Source organism: Pelmatolapia mariae, linkage group LG15 (genome assembly GCF_036321145.2).
Source record: "Pelmatolapia mariae isolate MD_Pm_ZW linkage group LG15, Pm_UMD_F_2, whole genome shotgun sequence".
In the NCBI taxonomy this organism is placed as follows: domain Eukaryota; kingdom Metazoa; phylum Chordata; class Actinopteri; order Cichliformes; family Cichlidae; genus Pelmatolapia; species Pelmatolapia mariae.
Window position 1 is genome coordinate 39,530,031 of NC_086240.1, and position 25,066 is coordinate 39,555,096.

At 39.5% G+C, this 25,066-nt stretch overlaps 1 protein-coding gene across 1 annotated transcript; it reads right to left on the reverse strand.

Annotated features, from left to right (window-relative positions):
• Nucleotides 1-4,046: 4,046 nt before the first annotated feature.
• Nucleotides 4,047-24,497, reverse strand: slc1a8a (solute carrier family 1 member 8a). The gene is made up of 11 exons (XM_063495124.1): nucleotides 24,187-24,497; nucleotides 17,018-17,097; nucleotides 15,240-15,455; nucleotides 12,661-12,703; nucleotides 12,375-12,582; nucleotides 11,483-11,582; nucleotides 10,109-10,342; nucleotides 9,712-9,906; nucleotides 9,371-9,505; nucleotides 9,172-9,274; nucleotides 4,047-7,205 (listed from the first exon to the last, which is right to left on the reverse strand). Exons 1-11 carry the CDS (start codon nucleotides 24,433-24,435, stop codon nucleotides 7,041-7,043), a joined length of 1,728 nt encoding a protein of 575 aa, XP_063351194.1. The 5' UTR covers nucleotides 24,436-24,497; the 3' UTR covers nucleotides 4,047-7,040.
• Between the last annotated feature and the right edge of the window lie 569 nt (nucleotides 24,498-25,066).

The following is a 25,066-nucleotide window of genomic DNA, read 5'->3' on the forward strand; positions in this document are numbered from 1 at the left end:
GTTCCTCGCGCTCTCAACATTTCTGCCCCTGCGCGCTCAACTCTTTCTGTACACCTTTATATTTGTGCCACAAAACCAGCCAATCACAGACTTGGATGCAAAAAAAATCTGATTGGCTGTTTTGGTCTCCAATCAGCTCGAAATGACGAAATGCAATATCCCAGAATGCATTTCATCCAAAACTCAAATGAGGCAGTGGCCGAGGAACACAGAGTGGCGGAGTTTGAAATATTACTCTTTCTGGGTCACAAAATAAACTTTTAAGATATTTTCATGCCAGAATGGTGCTGTGTAAACTTCAAATATCTGCTCGATTTATCAAGACATCACATATTTGCATAAGTGCTCTAATTCAAAGGAGTTTGCAAAGAAAAGCGTCTGGACTTCTTTAGGTTGCTTGAAGACGTTTCACCTCTCATCCGAGAAGCTTCTTCAGATCTAAGGTCAAATAGCCGAGAGTCCCAGATTTAAACCCTGTGGGAGTATCCCCCCAAAGAGGGACAAAGGACCCCCTGGTGATCCTCTAATCACATGAGCCAAGGTGTGAAAGCGGGTGTGGGACCTAATCAGCCAGGGTTTCGGGTGAGCTCATTGTGAAACCTGGCCCCACCTTGTCATGTGAATTCCTGAGGTCAGATGGCCCAGGATGTGAGTGGGCATTAAGGCGTCTGGGGAGGGAACTCAAAACTGGATTATAGATGGCAGACAGTTGGTGTCGTAAACCACCGCCTCTGTTCCAAGATGGAGTTTCTCTGATACACCGGCTACATAGGGGATGACAACGTTGTTGCGTCTGTCTTTCTTATCCTCCCTCGCTGGTGTCTGATCTTCTTTTCTGTGCCTCTTTGCTGACTTCATGAACGCCCAGTTAGGATAACCACATGTTTTGAGTGCTTCCTTTACGTGTGTGTGTTCCTTCTTTTTTACCTCAGGCTTAGAGGGAACATGTTCTGCCCGGTGGTGTAGGGTCCTGATTACTCCAAGTTTGTGTTCCAGAGGGTGATGGGAGTCAAAGAGGAGGTACTGGTCCGTGTGTGTGGGCTTCCGGTAAACTTCGATGTTGAGGTTGCCATTCTCTTCAATGTGCACAGCGCAGTCCAGGAAAGGCAAACAGTTATCCTTTGTGTCTTCCCTGGTGAACTTGATGTTTTTATCCACAGCGTTAATGTGCACAGTGAAGGATTCCACTTCTCGTGTCTTGATTTTGACCCAGGTGTCATCTACATATCTGTACCAGTGGCTGGGTGCTCTTCCTTTGAAAGAGCCAAGAGCCTTCCTTTCCACTTCCTCCATGTAAAGGTTGGCTACAATAGGTGACACGGGGGAGCCCATGGCACAGCCATGTTTTTGTCTGTAGAAGCCTTCGTTGTATTTGAAGTATGTTGTGGTAAGGCAGAGGTCTAACAGTGTGCAGATCTGATCGGGTGTGAAGTTGGTCCTGTCTTCCAAGGAGCTGTCTTCTTGTAGTCGTTTTCTGACAGTCTCCACTGCCTCCGTGGTGGGTATGCAAGTGAAGAGAGAGACTACATCAAAGGACACCATGGTTTCATCTGGACCCAGGGTAAGTTTCTGGACCTTGTCGGTGAAGTCGGTGGAGTTCTTGATGTGGTGTGGGGTGTTCCCCACGAGAGGTGCAAGGATGGTAGCAAGGTGTTTCGCAATGTTATAAGTGGCTGAGTTTATGCTACTGACTATGGGTCTGAGTGGGACCCCTTCCTTGTGGATTTTAGGAAGTCCATAAATGCAGGGTATGGCATCCCCTGGATAAAGGCGGTGATATGTAATGCGGTCAATGATTTTGTCCTTTTCAAGGTCTTGAAGGCAAGCTATAAGTGCTCTAATGTTTTTGGCACAAAAATAACACCATAAACATCAGGTCATTTTACAACATGCCCATCTGCTCTGAAAGATTTGCATGCTAAGTGAAACTTACAAAGCTAAGAGACCCCCCTGGTAAGCCTGCCTAATCCCTGTTGTTCTTCCCAAACTAATTAAGTCTTCATAGTAACTTTAATCTGTGGTGGATTATTAGCTAAGGCACCTGCAGTTGCATGTTGTTGGACGGATTCAGTCCCGTGGCTCTCACGCTTGCTTTACTGGATTAATGACTGCAGTGCTTTGTGCAGGTAAAAATAACTGCAGTAGCGAGCTGCAGCAATGACGTCCCTTTACTGTCCAACCTGAACACTAAAAAAAACTGCAATTACTATCAGTGTTCTACTAAAAGCTATAATTCATTGTACACCGGCTGGCCACTTTATTAGGTATACTGTTAGGTATACTGTTATATATACTGCAATCATATGGCAGCAAACCAATGCAGTATTGTTTAAACGCCACACACTACCTTGGTTTTGTTGTCACTCATAGCATGTCTTTATGACCACAGTGTATCCATCTTAAGTTCAGCACAAAAACAAAGGAAAAATTGCATTTGGTAAATTGTTTATTTATTGTAACAATGCTTAGATCATTGGAAATCCTGTTTATTTCCCCTTAAATTGTGCTACATTTGTAATAAAAATCCACTGGTGGGTTGAGCAGCAGAGTTGAATGGGTTGCACCCATGAAAAACTTCCATTGCCAAACAGATTGTTCTGCTGTGGAGTTGTTTGTGACTTTTGTGGTTTATTGGATTAGATGATTGAAATCCGCAGAAACAAGCAATTTAACAATTAATTTATTTAATAAACAGTGGCCTCAGTAGCGTGTGGAAGAACTATACACAGGCACAGCAGCCTGGCACCTCCTCATGCTGGTCATCAGCTTGGTCATAAAGATGGCATCCCATTCTTGAATCAGCATTTATTGTAAATCAGCTGTTGTGTTTGAGTAAGCTGTTTGACATTGGCAGATAAATATTTGGCAAGTTTTCCATTGCTGCATTTTTCAATCTGCCACAAAGTGATTCTGGCACACTGTCGGGCAACTTAGTAAGAGAAAGCAGTCCTCTACTCACACAGTATATAGTGTGAGTGGGGTCCTGCTGACTTCATCGTTAGTCTAACCTCAGATTCAGGAGAAACATTGTGGTTTTCATCCTGGTTACAGAATGCTGGATCAGGTCTCTGTCCTTTCAAAGATATTTGAGGGTGCATCTGGGTTCTCATGGGTTTTGTGAACTTTGTGAAGAGAAGGTGATCATTTGCATCCCTCCTCTGTGAGGTGCTTTGGCTGTATGGGTTGTCTGACTTGTTCCCACAAGCCATTTAGTCGGAGTACAGCCATTGCAAGAGCTTGGGCCGCATTGTCAATAATAAGTTGGACAATAAGTATTGGGTATTGGACTCTGCCAAGGTTGCCCTTCGTCACCAAGTTTATAATTTTTATGAACAAAATAAAAGGTAAAAGGGAATTATGTCCATACACTCACCTACGGTCACAAGTTGTGGGTAGTGACTGGAAGAAGGACATTGTAGATACTAAAAGGTGGAGATGAGTTTTCTTCAAAGGGTGGCTGGCCTTTCTATAGCCCTTTCCCACTAGTACCTACTGGCCCGGCTTGACTCAATTCTTTTTTAAGGGCTTTCCATTATTTGGTAGCACCTGGTACCAGGTACCTTTTTAGTACCTACTGCTCTGGGGTTCCAAGTGATGCATACCACTGAAAATGTGATGTCAACAGACTGCATACTGCCGAGAGGTCAGTCAGTGGCACGAAGGAGCAACTCCTTCACAAAAATCAAAACTGCCCTTTTTGAAAGCACAGGAGAGAAATGGCTTCGCACAAAGCAACATGTAAGTGCACACGTTTACCATTGGTTTAGCAGCAGGTATAGCACCTTCTCAATGTTTTCATTTGCTGTGTCGTTTGTGTTACATACAAATGACATCACTGGACTTTCAGCTCCATTGCTATAAAGGCCCCATGCACGCTGAGGCTGTACTCACTCTGCTAGGTTGCTGTAACCTGATCCTGAACAAGTCAAAAAAGATAGATGGAGGTCAAGTTCTGCAAGTTTGGAAGTTCTGGCTTTCCATTCATTGCAGGATATTTTTGACTCACTTTGACATATGTACAGAAATATCTTCATGAAAAAGAATTTATGTCTATATTAACATGTATTTATTTAAAAAAACAAACAAACATAAATGACAAATAACACACCATATAAAAAACAAACAAACACAAGTGTCATACAGTATATACAAGATGCATTTTGATGAAGACAACATTTCAGTAAAACTTCAGTAAAAGTTGAAAATGCTAGCGTTTGTTGGGCTGATGGTGTGCGTTGGCAGAAGAACATTGAGGTTAAGAGTATTTACAGTTGTGGTCTGAAGTTTACATTCACTCACCACGGGCATTATTGCCATGGTAACACTGAGCTTTTAATGGTTTTTCGCGCTGTTCTTTTCCCAGAGTGGAATGATTGAACATTATACGCCTTTAATGACTTAAAAAAATAATAATTGGGTCTAGACGTTTATATATAGAATCAATACTCTATATACATGTACTAACTTAGTTCTTTAAGTTACTGGTGCTGGATTTCTCCCTATGATGTATTGTATGTAACTTCTTACCACAACTGTAGATTAAGGCAGGTCTACATTTTCACATTTAACTCAAACAAAAACAAAAAAAAAGCTACTTTAAAACAGAGACATTCAGGGGCACTTCAAGTAGTTTAAAGAGCTGTATCTCAACCACTGAACATCAATTCATGCAACATACAAATCTTTAATCTTTCCTTTAATTTCTCCTCCTTATCCACTTTTAGCCCTGAGGATACATAGTCAATATTTCGTTCTATTTTCATTTTCAGTACAGAATCCCAAACTCAAGGTAATATACACAGCTAAGAAGTACTGGAAAGGTTAAAAAAGTACATAATTAGAAAACATTAATAACACTATTATTGTGTCAAAATTTCCGGGGATCCATATTGTTTAGATTGATGAATTTTTGACATTTGGATTTAGAACTATTATTGTGAAGATAAACACAACAACAAACACAACATGCAACTGAAAATGTTGTGCTCTCAGAATACTAATTTCTACATACCAGTTACTTATTGTTGTGCTTTTAATTTAATATAGATATATGTATTTTATAGAGTTGGGTGTTTTGAAACGTGTTGATTGTAGTGCTGAGACGTAACTTTTACGTTAAAGGCAGTTATTCTCCATTTCTGCCTTGTGTTGCAGTTTTTACAGTTTGACTACCATCTGGTGAGTAGCTTTTGAGTGTTTGCATATAATCTCATGTCTTACATGCAAACTATGGGTAACAAACTATGGGTAGTCTGCTAGCAACCAAAGCCATCACAAGGAGGCTTTTGGTACAGCACCCTCTTTGTGACCTATTTTATCCATTCACACTGATTCACACAAGCACTTTTTTCTATGCTTTTTCTATGTAAGTGCTTTCTATCTAACATTCAAACACATTCATACTCCGCTGGATATTTGACATATAGACTGGAGCAGATGGGGATCCAACTACCAACCTTTCAATTTGTAGCTGACATCCAATTTTTCCCTTCCAACTGTTGGTTGCATCTTGAGCTACATAAGCATGATGTCACTCAGCATGTAGCCAGTATTGGTAACTTCATCACGTCAACTCAGATGACATGAGTTGTTGTATTACATAGAAGACATATAGCACATACAGTGCATCTTAGTGGTTCAGAAAAGCCTTGTCAACTACGTTTTGTCACTGAGGATGGAGTGTGAGCATCAGCTATGCACAAACTTGAGCCCCATAATGCTGATTTTGCTATAAATTATGCAGAGCTCCTTTCAGTAATCCTTACAAGTGAATTAGTAAATTGAGAGCACTTATTTATGTTGTGCTCTTCAAATCACCTGGCCTTAACAGAAAGTTGGTTTTGTGGCTCCAGAGGCTCCTGATAAATCACTGAAAGTAACCAATTCTGAATGTTTAGTAGACCCAGAATTAAATTAAAATCTGTTCACATTAGCTGCAACTGTCATCGACAAAATTCCACAAATCCCCACAGCACTTTGTTTACCTTGCAATGTTCAAGTGAAAAAACAAAAAGAAAAAAATAATGCACCTCGACTTTGCATGAAGTCAGTGAGAACGCATGCCAGCATGCTACTGTATACAAAGGAATCAGAAGAAGGTTGACTCTACAAGATGAAGAGCACTTGAATTCGTTCATTACACTTTAACCCTTCACCCAGTGTGTGCACCGAGCATCAGCCAATCAGATCACAGTTCAGTGTCTTGCCAGTGGAAACAGTTCCATGTTTCCACTGGCAACATCAGGAATGGGATTTCTTATATGAAACTGGAATAAAATGAACTTATCCTGAAAGGAAAACTCATTTTACCTGCAGTTACATACAATAATAATAAAAACAATAGTTTGACATTTAGGTGGCTTTAATTCGTGACATGTGATACCCAGTCATTCTAACCACATGGTGGCTATGATTAGCACAGCAACACAAACTCATTTATTTCAGCCACAGTGGACCAAAATAAGCCGATGCAGTAAAGCCTGCAGTTCCTGTAGCTGGAGGGCTTCTTTTAAAAAGACCCTATCTGCTTTTTCTTGTTTTCTGTCCTGTATTCACTGCTGCAGTCTCTGATGTTATTAAATGTAAAAGTAATCCCAGTGAACAAAAAGTGCCAGCTTCAGACTGCTCTGTGCTGCAAGTTCACGAGCACTGGGTGCTGCCCCTCTGCAGGCTTCCAGAAGACGCCTAATCAGATGAACGTGGGCTTATGCCCAGGCCTTAAAGAGACAGGAGCTAAAAAAGCTTTTTTGAGACAACAGATGAGTTGAGGGGTTGCTGGAGTGCTGAAAGTGAGAACAATAGAGGCTGCTGAAATGTATTACCTCCCACATTTCTTGTCCTTGATGAGCAAGAGAAGCTCCGAAATAAGCTTCAGTCCAATTTTGGCCACCTCCACCTCAAGTTAGCTTAATCAAGCTGACACCAAGAAGGAGGTTCCTGTATAGAATTAATCTCTTCTTAACAATCCTGTTCAGATGGCACTATGAGGTCTCACAGACCCAGTTGGTCCTTTGCAAGGTGAGTTGCTCCACTCTCTCCATTCACACCTGGCAGATGTTGTAGTAGACTGTGTGTGCATTCATCTGGCTCACCGAGTCACCCGTCAAATCAAACGTGCAGTCTTTGTGCGTGTGCATCTCCGTCATTGGCACATTGACCGTGTTGGAGTTTTTGTGCGGAGTCTGTGTCCCGTAGGATGGGACAGGCTGCAGACGAAGTGCAAAAACATGTTAGCCTCTTACTGCAGCAAGATCAGCATGCTTAATCAGCAAGCTAGCTAGCGACCAGTTAACCCCTGCTTTGAGTTTCATTGCTAATCTAGAGGAACTAACTTCAACTTCATTCAGAACACACAGAAAAAAACATCTGCCTTCTCACAAAGAGGTGTTTAAAGCAACATGCCCAAAACAACTCAAGAAATGTTGATCAGTGCTGGTAAGTTGACTGTGACAGAAACAGGTTCTGGATGTGCTATCACGACTGTGGCTATCTATTAACAGACTGTTCTTCCTGGTAACATGGAGCACTGAGTTCAGTAGATATGGGTGGAGCTAGTCTGAGGCTCAGTATTACAGTAGGAGCTTTAATCCTTTGTAGTTGTTGGTCCAATCTGAACACACCTACTGCTGTAATCTTATTATGTCCATAGACATGAATGAAGTAACAGGTCACAGGCTCAGGTTTATAGTCATCAGGTACATACAGAGATATGTGGTCTGTCTCCAGTAACGTTGGTCACATAAAGACAGTCATATAACTGGAACATGGCCCAAACCCTCTAATAAAGGTAAAAGTCCCATAAATACAATGATGAGACACAGATGTTTTCAAGTTTGCTGATAGTTGAGTAAATTTGTTGTTGGGAGTTTTTAAGTATTTTCTATTCAAAACAGACTCTAAACAGTTTGCACATCACTACGTTCTGTTATATTACCCTATTACACAGCATTTTTTTTTTTTTAAATTAATCTTTTTTAGAAACAGGATCATACTAATATACAGTTGTGGTCAAAGGTTTACATCCGCTAATCACAGGAACAAATTTCATGGTCATTTTGGGCTTTCTGTTAATTCTTTGAACTGTTCTTTTCCCAGAATGGGATGCTTGTACAGCATCCATCTTTCAGTCTTGGATTATCTCTAACATTAGGCCAATACAAGAAGAAACAGGCCCTGCCCGATATGTACATATGATCACTTAAATACTTTAATAAGAGGTGCTGAATGTTCTACAGTGTCTTTTGACTTGAGAAGGCCAAGGTGTATAAACTTCTCACATGATAAACATGATTTGTAGTTTTGCTGGACAGAACTCACTGGACTGACCAATCCTGAGAACATTGGGAAAGTCCAAAGAAAAAAGTGAAGATCTAAGAAAGAGAACTCTAGAGTTGCACATGTTGGGAAGTTCTCTTAGTTCTCTTAGAGCCATTTGCAAACAACGTCAGATTCTGATATCATCAGATTGTACGTAAGTAGGTTGTTCAGCTGTATCATCACTTTGCCAAGATCTGTAAGATGACCCAAACTGTCACCCTCAGATGACAGTGGAAACTGCTGGAACATCAGTGTCACTGTCCACAGTGAAGTGAGTTTTACATCTCCGTGAACTGAGACGGTTGGGACTGAGAAAGAAGCCACTATCGAGAACTTCAACCTCAACTTAAATTTGTCCACACGGAGACTTTCTAGAGAAAAGTTTAATCATAAGACGACACAAAGTTTGAGCTATTTGGCCAAAATGACAAGAGGTGTGTTTTGAGGAGTAAAAGGTGAGGTGGTGGTAGCATCGCTCTCTGCTGCTGTTTTGCTGTTAGTGGTACTGGTATATTGCAAATGAATGGAATGTGTCCAAACAGAACAAGATAAAAAGCATTAAAACATACAAAAAACACAACAGCTTAAATAAAGACAGAGTCGTTTGGACCTGGAAGAAGGTTTCATATGTCATAACTTTACAATTGGATAATTCCAAAGAGACATCGAAACTGCTTTCCAAAGCCCTGACCTGTGCCAGGAACCTAACCAATTTAAATGATATTTACAAATTCTTCCAAGAAGAGTGATACTTTGCCATTGTTCATAGCATCGGTCAATTCAAAGAGTGCTGTCAAGCAAATCCTTTCATGCTGGCAATTAGAAACTACCAGGTGTAGTCGATCATGTTTTTACCTTTCCTGCTGTGCTCAGGGGAAAGTCTTTCCGACAGAGGTGCGCAATGATTCCTGCTGCAAGGGCGTCACCAAGAACGTTGATCATGGTACGAAACCTGTCACTGCAGAGAGAAGGAAAGACAAAATGCCACAAGACCACCTTGCCAAGGACTGATTCCATCCTTTGAAACCTGTGATTTTCCATAATCAGCACTTACAGGATCCAATCAATGGCTACGATTAGTGTGATGTCATCTGGTGGCAGGCCTACTGATGTGAGTACGATTACCATGGTAACCAGACCAGCCTGAGGAATCCCAGCTGCTCCAATGCTGGCAGCTGTAGCTGTGATACTGGAAGACGGGGAGACATGAGGAGAGTTAGAGATCAAAACTGAAAGAAAATGAGCAGACAGCAGGCTTCTTCAATGTTTATTGTGTATTTTCATAAAGTTTTAAAGGCTCCACTGGCTACACAGGAGAGTATAATCTGTGTCTCCCCATGCACACAGACTGGTTCTATACAAATAAAGTGAAAGTAACTGTTTGTCTCATTTTACCTGATGGTGACCAATTGGCCAAAGTCCAGCTCGTAGTCATTAACCTGAGCAATAAAGATGGCTGCCACTGCCTCATAGAGAGCTGTGCCATCCATGTTGATAGTGGCACCCACTGGGAGAACAAAACGAGCGATTTGCCGGTCCACATGACAGTTTTCCAACAAACACTTCATGGTGATAGGCAGTGTGGCAGAGCTGTGGACAGGTGGCATTCAAATAAAAGATTAATAGGCCCATATTCTGTTTCGTATCTTCACTCTAGGATTCTCCTGAAGTAGATTTGTTATCAAGATAGATTTGCATGGTGTTTTGCTCAATTAGGGTTTAGCATATTTGCTATGAACCTTTCCAGGACTAACACACTGAAACGTGGGAAGCAGGTTAAAGTAGGGCTGACCTGGAGGAGGTTGCCAGGGCGATGACCATAGCCTGCAGGAGGCCACGGATATATCTGAAGGGATTCTTCCTGGTGAGAAGGAAGTAGAAGAGAGGAAGGAGGACAAGTCCATGAACAAAGAGCCCGGTGAGCACAGTGACACCGTACCAGCCCAACTTCTTCCCCAGTGTGCTCGGATCCTGCATGTCCAGGATCTTCCCTGCCACCAAAAAGATAATCCCAAATGGAAAATACCTGAAAGAACAGAACACCCCAAATCATTATGAATCCTATAAGGAGCAAAACGTGAAGTTTGTCCCTGAAGCTCAAGATAAAATTCTAGTAATTAAATGTTTTACATTCATTCCTTTCATCTTCATTTCACATATTTTTCATATATACCTTGTTCTTGAGTGGAGTTCAGATATCATTAGTTTGTTTAGAATGATGAACATAGATTTCTTGAAGTCCACTGAGCATTATTTTAGAAAACTTGATCGGGGTTTTGCAAGAAAGAGTTACTATATTAAAATAAGTCAAAAAATATTTTTCAATATGAAAAATGTAGAAAAAGACAGCCTCTCCCATTTAAGCTCATCTTCTCAGGAACCTCATGACTATTCTTCTTCCACTTTTTTGATCATTCCATAGAAGTCCTGTTATGTTCTCTTGTGCAATATACCTCTGGGTGCTGGATCCAAAGAGACACCAGTACTGGGACTCGGCATGACTGTCAAATGAGTGACATTTTTCTTTTCTTTTTTAAAAAAGGATGAGAATGCTTCTGGTTTAGCTCCACGTGTGATCTCACCAACAATAGCATTCTTTGAGGGTTGATTTAGACTTAGGCGTATACATGCATACAGAATAAAACCCGTAGAGCTGCATCTGTTTGTGTTGAGCATTAAGGTTTTAAAGCCTTGCTACAGTTTTAAATCTCCTCGTATTTGGTATTTGTCTTGACAGTTGACACATATGAACACAAAAACACAGCTAGTTAAGAATATAATAAAAAAATATATACAATGTGTGTTGGTGTGACTATTTTTCACCCAGTGAGATTTGTTTTTGTGGTTTAGTTTAATTAAGCTCACCTTTTGTTGGGATAGTGACATTCATTTTCAGTAATGTAAATACCAATAAAGTCAAATGAATCAATCACTACAAGCTTTCATGGCTCATTTACACAGCCAACCATGCACTTTTGATTCAAACACAGGTGTAGAAAGTGGCAATTGTAATACAGGCTCTGCATGGCATTGTTCAACCCCGCAAATTAAGACTGAGAGTCTGCACATCAGTCTTTCTTTGATTGTCAATTTGAAATTATTGTGGGAGTTAACAGATCTAAAATGATTCCTAATTGTATGACTGTACACGGAGTTTTCATCTCACCAAACAGCAGCATTGATGATCTTCATGACACACTCGTTGATGCACTGACAGACATTGATCAGTGGGATTCCTCGCTCTCCCATCCTGCCCAGCAACAAACCTGCAGCACACATAAACACTGATTATGCTTGCGTGTCTATGCAAGCTTCAGCTGTGTAAATGTTATCACAGATTTTGCCCATAAATTAAGTAAAATTGGTCTTGACTGGTTCATCGCACAACCTGAAAGTGGAACTATTATGTTTTCCTTGTTGTCTGTCACACTTGCTTGTGCTCATGCACATATTAAAAAAGACGTAATCCCTCTAAGCCAAAAGAATAGACTTCACCGTGCTCTCATTATTCAGTTTCAGACATTTTTATTTCAGTTCTGGGACCCATATATTGTCATATAAAGAGAATATCTTATATAACATTATTTTGTTATATAACAAAATAGCAGTTTCTGTCATATCTCTGTCATATCTCAGGCACAGGCTTCTGTGCCTGATATATGACAGAAACTGATCAGTTTAGAAAAAAGTTTCAAGGGTTACTCTTAGTAGGCTTCCAAGCAGAAAAGAGTTAAAGGGCCTCACAGCAGGAAAAGCTTGTTTCACAAGGTGGATGAACTTAGGGGCTACACTATAGAAGTATGAATAAAGATGATTTTTTAACTGGCAATCATGCAAACAATATTCTAGTGGTTACCAAAAAGAAAAAATAGATTCAGAAATGACCAGGTCATTTCTGATCAGGTCATTCCTGATCAGGTCATTTCTGATCAGGTCATTTCTGATCAGGTCATTTCTGATCAGGTCATTTCTGGTTACAAAAACCAACATGTTGGCAGTTAAAACGCTAATGATGAGGTTTCAAAATTTAGGATGTTTGCAACCCCGATCCCACTCACCCATAGTTGCAGAGAAGATAACGATGCCAAGGACATTCATCTGCTGGCTGCTGCCTGGACTTGTCTTGTATATGATATCTGGAGGAGGAGTCAGCTCGAGGTACACCATGCGCCCTTTGGGGTCATTGTCATCAGGGATCACATAGACAAAGTTGGGCTGAATTGTTTTGGTTGGGACTTTGAGGATGGGAATCAGGTCTGTTTTGTACTGAAGAAAGAAAATCATATTTAGTTACAGGATTCGAGCTTGTAGCATTAAAGAAACAATACAATTCTGTTGTCTTACCTGTTGAAACGTGGCCTCAATTAGATTGGAAGGAACCATGTTTCTGTGAAAAACAAATGACATAATTAGCTTTTAAAAAAAACAAAACAAACTGTGTTATATGGTGGTTTTGTTTCCTGTGGTGTTTTATACAGGTACTGAGGGACCACCTCAACAACATGTGAACATCAGCATTTGATGAATTCCCAACCAAACTCCTCTCTACCCGCTGCCTCTTCTGCATAGGAGGAGCCTAGGATTCCTCCATGTTGTCCGTTTCTGGTCTTATTATTTTTTATTTTGGAATAAACTTTATTTAGCAGCACCACTTGGGTGGCTCTTCTATGTTGCTCCCGTTCAATCCCGACACATATTGGGGGGTCATCCAGGACTCATACCTGGTGCTTTTGGCACCCCAAGACATAACTCCAGGGATTTAAATCAGCTATGAATAATCCTCCATTTTCTCCCTATAAGCTATTCCATGGAGTGCTCAGGATCATTATGTATTTTAGCTTTCAGATAGAATCTTGGTTGAAATAAAAGAAGCAATCTTTCATCACCATGCTTACCATACTTCAAATCTGGTTTGAAGTACTTCTTTAGTTTGCAATTAATGAGGTCAGACGCCATCATCCTTTTAGAAGTTTGCAGCTATCTGTGAGTTAGAATAGCCTTGCTGGTGGCTGATTTGGATAAGTGGTTGTATATTAGTAAGTGCCTGGAAATGCCTTTGTGATGAATTAGGGGATGGGGAGAGGAAAGTCTGGACCTGGAAAAGCTACAGCAAATGACTGGATGGATGGATAGCTGTAACTCTAGGAAACAGCATTAACAGGAGCATCTATGAGGCAATCACAACTGGGAAAGCTGATCTTTTTTTTTTTGGAAAACTCTGATATACCTGATCAGATACTTAGAAATACAGAAAAGCTGTAGATGTCGATGTTTTATACTAGCTAAATTATGCTGTTATTAAATAGTTCATAAATATGGTGAAAACATACAACAAAATGTATCCAACTCAAGATTTCAGCCACACTAATGAGAGAAGAGGCAGCACATGTAGGCTGACATTCAGATGACTCATGAATGTTCACAACATATGAGTATTTCCATGTTTATCCTCTATAGGATGACTGTCTGCAACCTTTGCTGGGAGGGGTTCATCACCTCAGGAGGTAAACAATCCGACTAATCCTTCCAACATGGGAGTGACTTTCAAACATGGCACGAGAGCTTGGTCTGCCAACGTGCCACAGCAGAGATCATGCACCGCCACTGACTTGGTTAATCTATCACTTATCCCTGCAGGATTACCAAAAATATACTGATCAGCCCTGCACTCTAATTGGATTTGTGTGTGTGAGAGAGAATAAGAGAGAGTGTGTGTTAGTGTCTTTTCTACGTTTTGTTGACCTCAGTTCAGCTGAATAGGTCAGAGTGGATGTGCATCTGGATGGTGATCTCTAGTACTCAAAACAAACTGTAATTCTGTGTGCACGTTTCTATGCTGCTGTGCACCAATCCTCATTTCCCCGAATCTCACAGAGGCCACAGAGATGCAACAAGCACAATTACAGGACATGTACCAAAGTGAAATAAACCAGAATTATCCTTTTGATGTGTGTTTTCCTCCAAAGCAGCATACCCCAGGTTCATGGGAATTTTGTTGTTATTTAGAGAAAAAGCCTGGCACATTTAGTTTCTGCACATTCTCCAAGTTAAGTGTGAAACTTTTTACAAACTACACAGCAAAACAGAATGAGATTTAGCACACTGAATACAGCATTCATAGAATCTCTCATGGTCCCTGAGGCTTGGACCAAGGGTTTTGAGTTTTGAGGGTATTTGGGGTATTCTGGTTTTGTATTTTTGATAATCTTGTATTATTTTTCTGTATTCTGTATATTATAGTCTTCTGGTTATAGTGTTATTTTCACATTCCTGGACTTTTGATAACCTTGGTTTTTGTGCTGTCAGTTTCCTGATTCCTGATTTATTGATCTCTTTTCTGTCTCCCCAGTTCTGTCCCTGTGTCTGTCCCGTCTCTCTGTGTCCCTTGTCTGATTTCCCTTTTTTACAAAGTTTGTACGTTCATGTGTTGCTTTCAGTTTTTGCTTCCTCTGGCTTGTTATTTAGATTTTGTTCAGCTGTGTTCCCCAGGCGTGTCCACTCTGTCCTAATCTCCTCATGTGTATTTGAACCCTCAGTTTGCTTCTGTTCTTTGTTGTGTCCTCTCTTATCCTTTATGCTGTGTGCTCATCTGTGTGTATGTTTTTCCACTAGACCTAGTTTCTCAGTCAGTTTGCTCCTGCCCTGCTCTGTCATTGTGTTTTTATTAACCAGTCAGTTGCCAGCTAATAAAAGCTGTGTTTTAGGCTCAGTCTGTCTCACAAGTCCTACATTGGGGTCCTCTTCCTGCTTGCTACACAGCAGTTTCATGACATTGCCATCATCTGCACTCATCTTTTTTTTAGCATTTACTTTCACTTTTTCTTTTACAGTTTGCTCTTTCAAACGCAGAGAACAATTATCACCACACAAATAACTGGCAGGGACCATTCCAGAGTCTCCAGCTGACTTTTGACCTGTCACACCTGATGAGGTCGAGGAGGGCATCAGCCGAGGTCATGACAGGCCCGCCACCCAGCCGGTTGCTCTCCATCTCTGTCCCCACACCTGGTTTGATGATGATCACGAGCAAGATGCCGACCACCACGGCGATGAAGGTGGTCCAGAGGTAGTATGTGACCGTGAGGACACCCATTCGGCAACATGCCTTCGACTCCATCGATGATAGACCCGACATTAAACTGCACAGCAAGACAAGGACAGAGGGGGACTTAGAAAATAGTCTGGATCCATCAACAGAGAGGATATACAACTGTACCATGGTGCTGACTGAGAGGTACTGAATAAGAATATATATCATAGAAAATATAATAGATTTGGGCTGCTTCTTCAGACTATTTGTTTTAAAACCAGTTTGGGGACATATCTAACAGCAAAATCCTGTTCTGGTGTTAGAATAATACTCTGTATTAACTACTTAAGAGAAGATTGAAATTTGACTGATAGAAAGCCGTGGACACAGTTATTTTTGTGGGTGGCCTTATTGCGTAGATTTGATGCTGGGAGGAGACACAAATCACACTGAGGTTGTGTGAGGAAGGCCATGAAAATGTGTGTCAAGTCAAATATGTTTTTCTTTTGGAGGATTTACCCTTTTAATTTATGGAGGAGATTATTTATATCACTCATATGAATAAAGTTCATAAGTCCTGTCATTGGACTGGACTTTGATATATCTTATAAGTGTCATAATTGTCAGAATCAGTATCTCAAGGCAAACGTTTAAAAAAAAAATGCTGTTAATATGCCTTTGTTTGATATTTTTATATGCATAATTTATGGATTTTCTTTAACCATGTGGGTGAGGAAACATATGTGGTAACACACCGACTATGATTTGCAACAAAAATGTGGTCCCACTGTAAACACCTGCTGATAGATTTAGTCTCAATTAGAAGGCTCAGTTGTCCCTGGAAAAACAATTTACACACAAACTGGACTGTTCCTAACAAACAGGTAAAATACTGCATGTTTAACTGAAATAACTGTAATAATAATAATAATAGTTTAACACAACTGGCACAGTTCGTGTCTAAAGTCAGATACACTCTCTGAGGAGCGCAAAGCTGACCTGCAGAAAAACAACACACAGGAAATACAGCAGGCTCAAATGAAGTGGGATGATCCTTTAAGGTGTTTTTGTTAAAACAAGAGATTTAACATCACAGCCTTCTAAATCTAAGAGTTCTATAGGGGGCTTTTCTCTTCTCATGGGTTCATATGGCCAGAGTTTCAAATAATGAGATCAGCCTTTGTACAAGTAATCCCTGCAAGCCACAAACTCAGGCTTCAGACTGTTCTAAAGGTCGTATCCTTAAGTGTGCATCTATGGTTGTGAACACAGAAGCCCCACTAACCTGCTTCTTCAACCTTTAAGTTGAAGAAGTTTGAGAGGAGCATCTTATCAGAAGAAAGTTATATTAAAGGGGGAGGAGCTCCAATGTTTCACACAGAGGATGAACTTAGGGTCTGCACTAAGGCCCAGTATAAAAAATAATTATTTGATTGGGACTATTTCTCACCCTATGATAGCTAGGGCAGCTTTCAAAGCCCATGTGCATGACTGGATGGATTACTTGAATCATACAAAGCTACTCTAGTACAAGAATACAAAGCTGAGCATAAACAGTCCACTTTAAGGAAATCTAACTGCACCCTACAGAATGCAGACTGTTGCAAAGCCTCATGGTTCTGATTGCAGTGATTTTCCTTGTCGTCCAGGTGTGTCGGTACATTGACCCACCTGGATGTGATGAGAGGAAGGATGAGCATCTTCAGCATCCTCATCAGCAGCTCACCAGGAAAAGAGAAGTAGATCTTGGCCTGTAGAGACAAAAACAATCACTATTTTAAAAATAACAAAGGTTTTCATTTGTAATCTGTTAGTGTGTGTAATCTTGAATTCAGCTCTGAGTAACAGTTTAAACAGATGGCTTTTCATTTACATTTAATAAGCTGAATCACATGAATTTCTCTGAAAGTTTTAACCAAGAGAAATAAAATAAAATAAAATAAAATAAAATAAAATAAAATAAAATAAAATAAAATAAAATAAAATAAAATAAAATAAATCGATTAACAAAGCTTAAAGTTCTGTTTCGTGGTCTTAAACATTTAGTTGGAACAAAACTTTGGACAGATTTTATGGAGAGACGGCGCCACAGATTGGTCATACAGCCACAGAGGGTGACACGCTGAACATGACGCACATCGTGCTGAATCATTGAAAACTTCATAAACTCAGTACACATAATGGATAATTACAACATGCCATTTGTCCGCACAGAAACTCTGGGTCCATGTTTAAAAAGATATGACATTAGATAATTGAATCTGACAGGAGTTCCATATATTTCCATTAAATAATGTTAGCATGCAAGTCTGAAATGTGTTTTCACAGAATTACAGCACAACCTGGTTTCCAATCCTCCACGGAGATTTCTGTTTCCAAATTTTCAATCCAAGCATTTATCTTACATTCACTTTGTCTGATACACCGGTTTGGCTGCTCCTTGATAAAAGTCTCAACCAATTGGTAGGTATAGAGAAAATATTCAGTGAGAAGCAGTTCTCTGTTTGAGAATGCCTCATTGCTGCCAGAGGTCAGAAGATGAAAAGATATAATAACCACTTATTACAACCAAAGTATGTGAATTACATCAAGCCTTAAAGCAGATGAGCTACAGCAGCACCTGAGAATGCAAAGTGGACACTGAAAACCACACAGGCTCACCAAAATGGCACTAAAGAATATTGGAAAAAATGTTGCCTGGTCTGATGAGTTTGGTGTAAACAACATGACAAACAGCTTTTACTGGATGTGGAGGTGTAATAGTGAGCAGATTCTTGTCAAACTTTTGGTGCTTTAGTACCAACTGAGGATCATTTACATGCCACAGCCTGACTGACCTCCACAGTCACCAGATCTCAGTCCAGTGGAGCACCATCGGGATGTGGTGGTACATGAGATTTCAATCATGGATGTAGAGCTGACAAATCTGAGCAACTTTGTGATGCTATAATATCTAATAATGTCTCTCTGGACCAAAATCTGTGAGGAAATGAGGACCTTCCAGCACCTTGTTGAATCTATGCCACAAAGAATTAATGAAGCACTGAAAGCAAAGACGTGGTCCTAACTGGAACTATCAAGGTGTAACTAATTAAGTGGCCAGTGAGCTATATACTGTTATGTTATATGGTTTCATCTTATCTATTTTAATTCTTTTTATTTGATTATATTATTCCTCTGTTCAGCACTTTGGCAGACACTTGATGTCCTTTAAAAGTGCTATTTAAATAAAGATGACTTGGCTTGACTGTAAACTCTTATGAACAGGTTCTGATGAAACTTTGAGTATTTATCAGAAATCAAACACATCAGGTTCCCAATTCTGTCTCATCTCATCTATAACAAATAGTAACAACAACAACAACAACAACAACAACAACAATAATAATAATATCATTTAACACAAAGGACAGAAGTTCATCAGTCAGTAAGGATTTGTGAAAGTTTGCACCACATAAACGGAGCTTCCAGCAAGGTATTCATCGGCCTCAATATTTATGATCACAGTGCTGCCTTTTTGGTTACTTAATTACTTAGTTATGATTATTTAGTTTATTTATCTTTCAGAATGATGGATTGGCCACTTTGCGTATTATCTCTATCTGTAGCTAAAAATAGTCACTGTTGGTTAGGATGTGTTTCTAAAGTCTGCTGATATGACACAGACCAGTCGTGCTTTTGTTGCATCATTTCTGTAGTTCTCTTCTCTTTCACTTTTTTAATTCAGTTTAGGACCAAACTAAATGGTAGATGTAAAAGTAAATTAAACCAAAAAAAACGTTCATTCCACAAGGATGCAAGAATAAATCTCTGTGTCATAACACATAATGTAAATACTGTGATTAGGGTTAGGCTTTCTAAAAATGCAGCTCATTCATAATGTTTTTTTCCTCTGAGTTTATTTTTTATAAAACTGCTGTTAAAACTAAATTTGTATAAAGTGCATTTAACTTAAAATGAAGAAGAAGTCTTTCACTTTAGTGTTCTCTCATAAGTTTGCAGGATGGACATTATTTTATTTGTTAGTTATGTTTGAGGAAACAAGTTTGCATATTTTAATTAAACCAACACATATATCTGATACAGGCAGGCAAATAAAAAAAATTAATTAGTGAGTGTTTAAAGAACAGCTTGTCCATGCCCACTACGATATCACTGACATGTTGGTCTCCTTAAGCTGTGTTTAAATGTGTTCTAGAAATAAACTTGACTGACTGACTTAGAAAGAACAGGAGAGTCACTGAGTGGTCCAGCTGTAATCGGCCGGGGGTGACTTTAGTCTGGCTGAGAGGGATCAATTCTTCTCGGAAAGACCGTTCACACACAAACGGAACTATTTTTAACAAACACATGCTCTGAAGTGCATGTGCTCATAGGTCACAGTTTTACTTCACATAACTGAGTTGTTTCGTTGGGTTTTCAGAATCCGCAGACACACAGATTGACAGTGATGGAGATTAAAATCACATCAACATTTTCAGATTAAGTTAATCTCAGTTAACTTTAAAATCTTTGTTTGATTTGTGAAACAAGACACAGAGGTGTCATTCTGCTCATGCTTGCAACAAATAATGTAAATAGTTTTATTTTTCATCTGTAACTTTAATCTTTCTAGATGAACATTTCTAACCGAGTTGGTTTTATTTATTAACATTATATTAGAAGTGTATAATTAGTAACTGTTAAACAATAGCTTAAGAACTTATCCTATGATATCGTACTGAAATGTAAAAACTGCAGATGAATGAAAAAAACTCATGTTGTCTTCTGAATATAAAAATAACCAACAGTGATCAAAGTAAGCCATTATTATTATTATGTTTATACTATCATAGAGTTTTTTGGTTATATTTACAGTAAGATGCTCAGAGGCTGCACAAACAGCTTTGTTTTAACTGTTTCTTTTAAAAGCTCAGAGAGAAGAAGCCCTCTGAGAGTATGAGAGGCACTTCTTACATGGACGGATTAACGTTGGTGGATTTGGACTGGCTGCTCTTAAAGCTCTGTGACACTGTTTTTCTTCAACTACAGTGTGTACTCCAGAGAATTAACAGGCCAGGGACCTCTAAATTTCTTGGAAAAGTTCCCGTCAACATGGAAACTTAACAGAACAGTTGTGCTGAAATTAAGTGGCACTGTATATCCTGCATATCTGCATCTCTGAAACTGCGTGGTGCTATATTTATCTGTAATTCTATGAGTATCAGGTTGAAATGTAAAAACAGCTATTTATTATGCTTAGTACATTAAGCTTTGCAACCAGACGTGCTCAAACTCCTGCAAATACAAAATGAAATATTTGATATATGTCCTCAATATAATGGATTGCATTTATATAGCGAGGCTGCCGGACACTGGGGCCATCAGTGGCCAATACCAGAGACAGAGCTGGGGATTGAACCGGCAACCTTCCAGTTACAAGATGAGCTTCCCAACCCCCTGAACCACGGTCGACCCCGTCATAACCAAAACAGTTTGATCATCTTTGCTCTGCAGCAGTAGATTTGCTGTTTAAATTTAAACACATATCTGGATAATTAGCTTCTGATACAAACTTTAGTTTTCCCTTTTACCGCTCTTTGGTGTGTATATTCATCGTTTAACAGTAAGAACTCATTGGACAATGTAAAAACTAATCTTGTTATGAAATGACATTTGTTTAATTTTATTTTTTAAACGTTCATATAGTTCTTCACAGAGCTGACACATTGTGTTATAAAGCTTCCTAAGTTATCTGCAAGCTGCATATAGAAAGCATAAAAGGACAAAGGCGTGCAAACTGCATCCAGGACAGAAAAACGGCATTGTTCTGTTAAGAGAAATTTGGGGTTTTGCAAGCATCTGCAGAGATACTGTGCAATCATGAAGCTGGCCAACACCCCAGAGTGATGCCACAGCTGAGTAATTTGGGCAATGCAGTAATGTAACACATTACTGCATTGCATTGCAGTAATGTGTTATTAAATTTAATGCAGTAATGTGTTACATTACTGCATTGCATTGCAGTAATGTGTTATTAAATTTAATGCAGTAATGTGTTACATTACTGCATTGCATTGCAGTAATGTAACACATTACTGCATTAAATTTAATAATCGCATTACAGTTACAAGTATGTTGTTGTTGTGTTACACAGGTTCTTCAAGAGATCAGGAGATCAGAAAGATCTGATTAGAAAGAAACATCAGTCATGCCGTTGTCTTTTTGGACTTCAGCTACCAGCAGCCAGCTGACTTCAGTTTCTGTGCAAAGAAAAAAAAACTTTTGAAATGAAGCCATAGACACTACTTTTACTTTCAATGCACAAAAGGCCAAGGGCGCGATGGTGAAGAGCAAGCTGCGTCCAGGACAGAAGCAACTGCATTTATACTACTAACACAGCATGGGCTCCTTGCAAGCTGCACAGACAGCATATTTACACAAAACTAAAGTGCTGAGTGTATGTCGACCCCAGGCCAGCAGACAGAGCCCAAACTTAAGGCAACAGAAGCAAGGACAAGCCTTTCTACCTCTTCATGTTGCTACAGTAGAATCGCTGCAGTGATTTCTTTGAAGTCCCTTTGTTTTAAATTTTGTTGTGATGTTGTTATGAGTAATTCTTGGGAGTAATTTAGTAATATATAATACTGTTCTTTTAAAAAAGTAAAGAATAATATAAAATATACTACTTTTTTTTTTTTTTTTTAGAATGCCCCAACACTGGTTTTGTACAAGAAAATGTGAGTGAAATGTAAACCATAAATTTAAGTGTCACATTTTTACTACTTTTAGTTTGATTAAAACAATGATTAAAGAAACCTAACTGGACTAAACTATCCAAAGGCTGGAACTGGCAACTTTTCTCTCTTTCTTGGCTTGTACCTTCAGCTGTGTCCTTCATTCTCCTTAATGAGAGATACATAATGCAATAAGCAAGAAAAAATTGATATGGACTAGAAACTAAGAAGCACAATCTATATTACTATGTTGCTAATCAATCACATATAAAAACAATTTTCACTGTCCTTTATTTCTCCCCAGAGATGCTCTGTTGGGTTCAGACCTGGACTTGTGGTGGGTTTCATTCTGGATCTAGCCTGGCCACTCCAGGACTTTCACAGTTTTCCTGAAGCCTGTCTTTTTCTTTCTTGTTTACAGTAACGACTGTGTCAAATTCCCTGTGTATTATTCATCAGGTTTGTCACACTTTAAAAAAATTCTGGTTCTTCTTGTAGAATATAGCAAACGTGGCTATACTGGAGAAGTATTCTAGATCAACTGAAAGACTTTTCCAAGAGCTTTTAAAAATAATGAATTACAATAGTCCAGTCTAGAAATAAAAAACGAATAACTAGCGAACTAAGTTTTCAGCATCACTCAAAGACAATATGTTTGTCTTTGAGTGATGCACTAACTAGACTGCACAAATAATAGAAGATATAATAGAAGAGAGCCCTACATGTTACTTTAATATGCATGTTAAAGGACATGTCCTGGCCATAAGCAACCCCAAGATTCTTCAAAGTGTTACTGGGGGCCTAGGTAATGTCATTCAGAGTAAACATTTGGTTGTACACCATGATTCTATATTTTAGGGCCAAATATAATAACTCCAGTTTTATCTGAATTCAGCAAATTAGTGGTAATCCAGGCCTTTGTGTTTTTAAGACATTCCTGCAATTCAGCTAGTTCATTTGTATCTTCATAGCTAAAGTATCATCTGCATAGCAATGAAAATGTATGCAGTGTTTTCTAATAATATTGTGTAAGGGAAGCCTGTATAATGTATGTGTCATTTAAACAATAATGGTTCCAGCACAGAACCCTGAGGGACTCCTTAACTAACTTTTGTGTGCAGAGCTTTCTCATTTACATGCAAACTGGAGTCTATTAAACGGATATGATTTCATTTAATGGAAGACCTAATTTCTGTAGGAAAATAATGTAGTTTGTATATGCAATCTCGTTCTTTCGGTCACTACCCACAGCTCGTGACCATGGGTGAAGGTAGGGACGCAGATTCATGGGTAATTTGAGAACTTCGCTTTTACACTCAGCTCTCTCTTCACCACGATGGACCGGTACAGCGTCCGCATCACTGCAGCTGCAGCACCAATCCGTCTGTCGAGCTCCCGCTCCCTTCTCCCGTCACTCGTGAACAAGACCCCGAGATACTTGAACTCCTCCACTGGAGTTTAGGACAAGTGGAGGAGAAGGCTCGAAGCTCTGTATTAAAATGTCAAAAGTTCAGCAGGTTTTTTTTCAGTTTGTTGATTTACCTTCTTTTTTATTTCCTGTTTTGTTATGTTACAGTATTTTGTTAATTTGGTAACTCTTCCATCCCTCTCTGCTACTGTGTGTTTTGTATACTTTTTACTTATTTCCACAAAATATATATAAAATAAACAGAAAACAAAACAAAACAAAACCAAACAAACAAAAAAAAGTAATCAACACAGAAGCTGAAATTTAAATTTAAAAAGATACATCACAATAAATCAAGGCACGAGGCAAGGTAAAGACATTTGAAATAAAAATATCAACACAAAGCTTTAGGTTATTTTAAATATTACTATCAGCTTCACAGGAAAATGTAAACATAGAAACTGAAATTTTACATCCTAACAGAGTGTTTAAAGGCAGCTACTGAGCAGAAAGCTGAGAGAAGTAATTAACGGGAAAAGTGTTGGACAGTATCAATACAGGAGCTTAAAGGTGAGCTCCTGGCAGCACCGCTGAAGGTGACTTAACAGGATATTTGAAGGAAAGTATGTAAGAAGAAGTCCAGTCGACATAATGACGTGACGTAAATATGAAGCTGAGAGTTAATGGCATGCTGTTTGCTGTAAGGTGAACTGTACCTGTGTAGACATCTGACTTCCTCTCAACATAAAGCCTAGCGTGCAGCCGGTGATCACAGAGATGACTGACAGCGTGAGCAGCCCATTCCTCTTAAAGAAATTCTTCACCGTCCTCAGGTCCCCCTTCACTGTCTTCAGGAGGAAAGTCTTCATTTGGTCCCCCATCGTCTTCCCTGCATTTCCAGGCACGTACGAACTGTTGTCAGAGCGCACCTCCTCCTCAGCGTTCGGTAACAGAAGTTCCTCCATACCTGCTAAGATCTGAGCGTTTATATGTGTGGCTGGCAGGCAGACAAACCTGTGAGACCCAACCTTTTCCACTAAAGGATTAAATGATCACTGATCAGAGCCCAGGCAGCTCTGCGGACAGCCAGGCAGACTTACAGGACTAAGAGGCTTAAAGAGGTGGAGGAAATATCACAGGCCTTTGGCATCTGGTCCTGCTGCTAGACTCAATCGTGTTGTTGTTGTTTCGGTTTTACACCTTTTGGCAAAAGAGTCTGGGTGAGCATGGGTCAGAGGAACCTTCAGCTTTAGGAAGAGCTGCTGGACTCTCATTAACCTTTCACTTTGAAGTCTCAAATCAGGGTCAGGGTGACTGCACATGACGGGAGGAAATGTTAATGAACCTGTTGGTCAATGAATCTTCATTAACAACTATATTTACTCCAGAGTTCAGAGTTCCCTTTATTTAGTTGGACGTTTAAAATTCACACGTTTTTTTTAAGGCCCAAACCTTTCCAACACAGAGGCTTCATTTGTCTTAAGACAGGAGGCCACTTTATTAGCAAACATCTAATCAGCCAATCACATGGCAGCAACCCAATGCTGTTAAATACTGAAGTTTAAGCCAAGCATCATGTTGTGAAGAAAGAAAAAA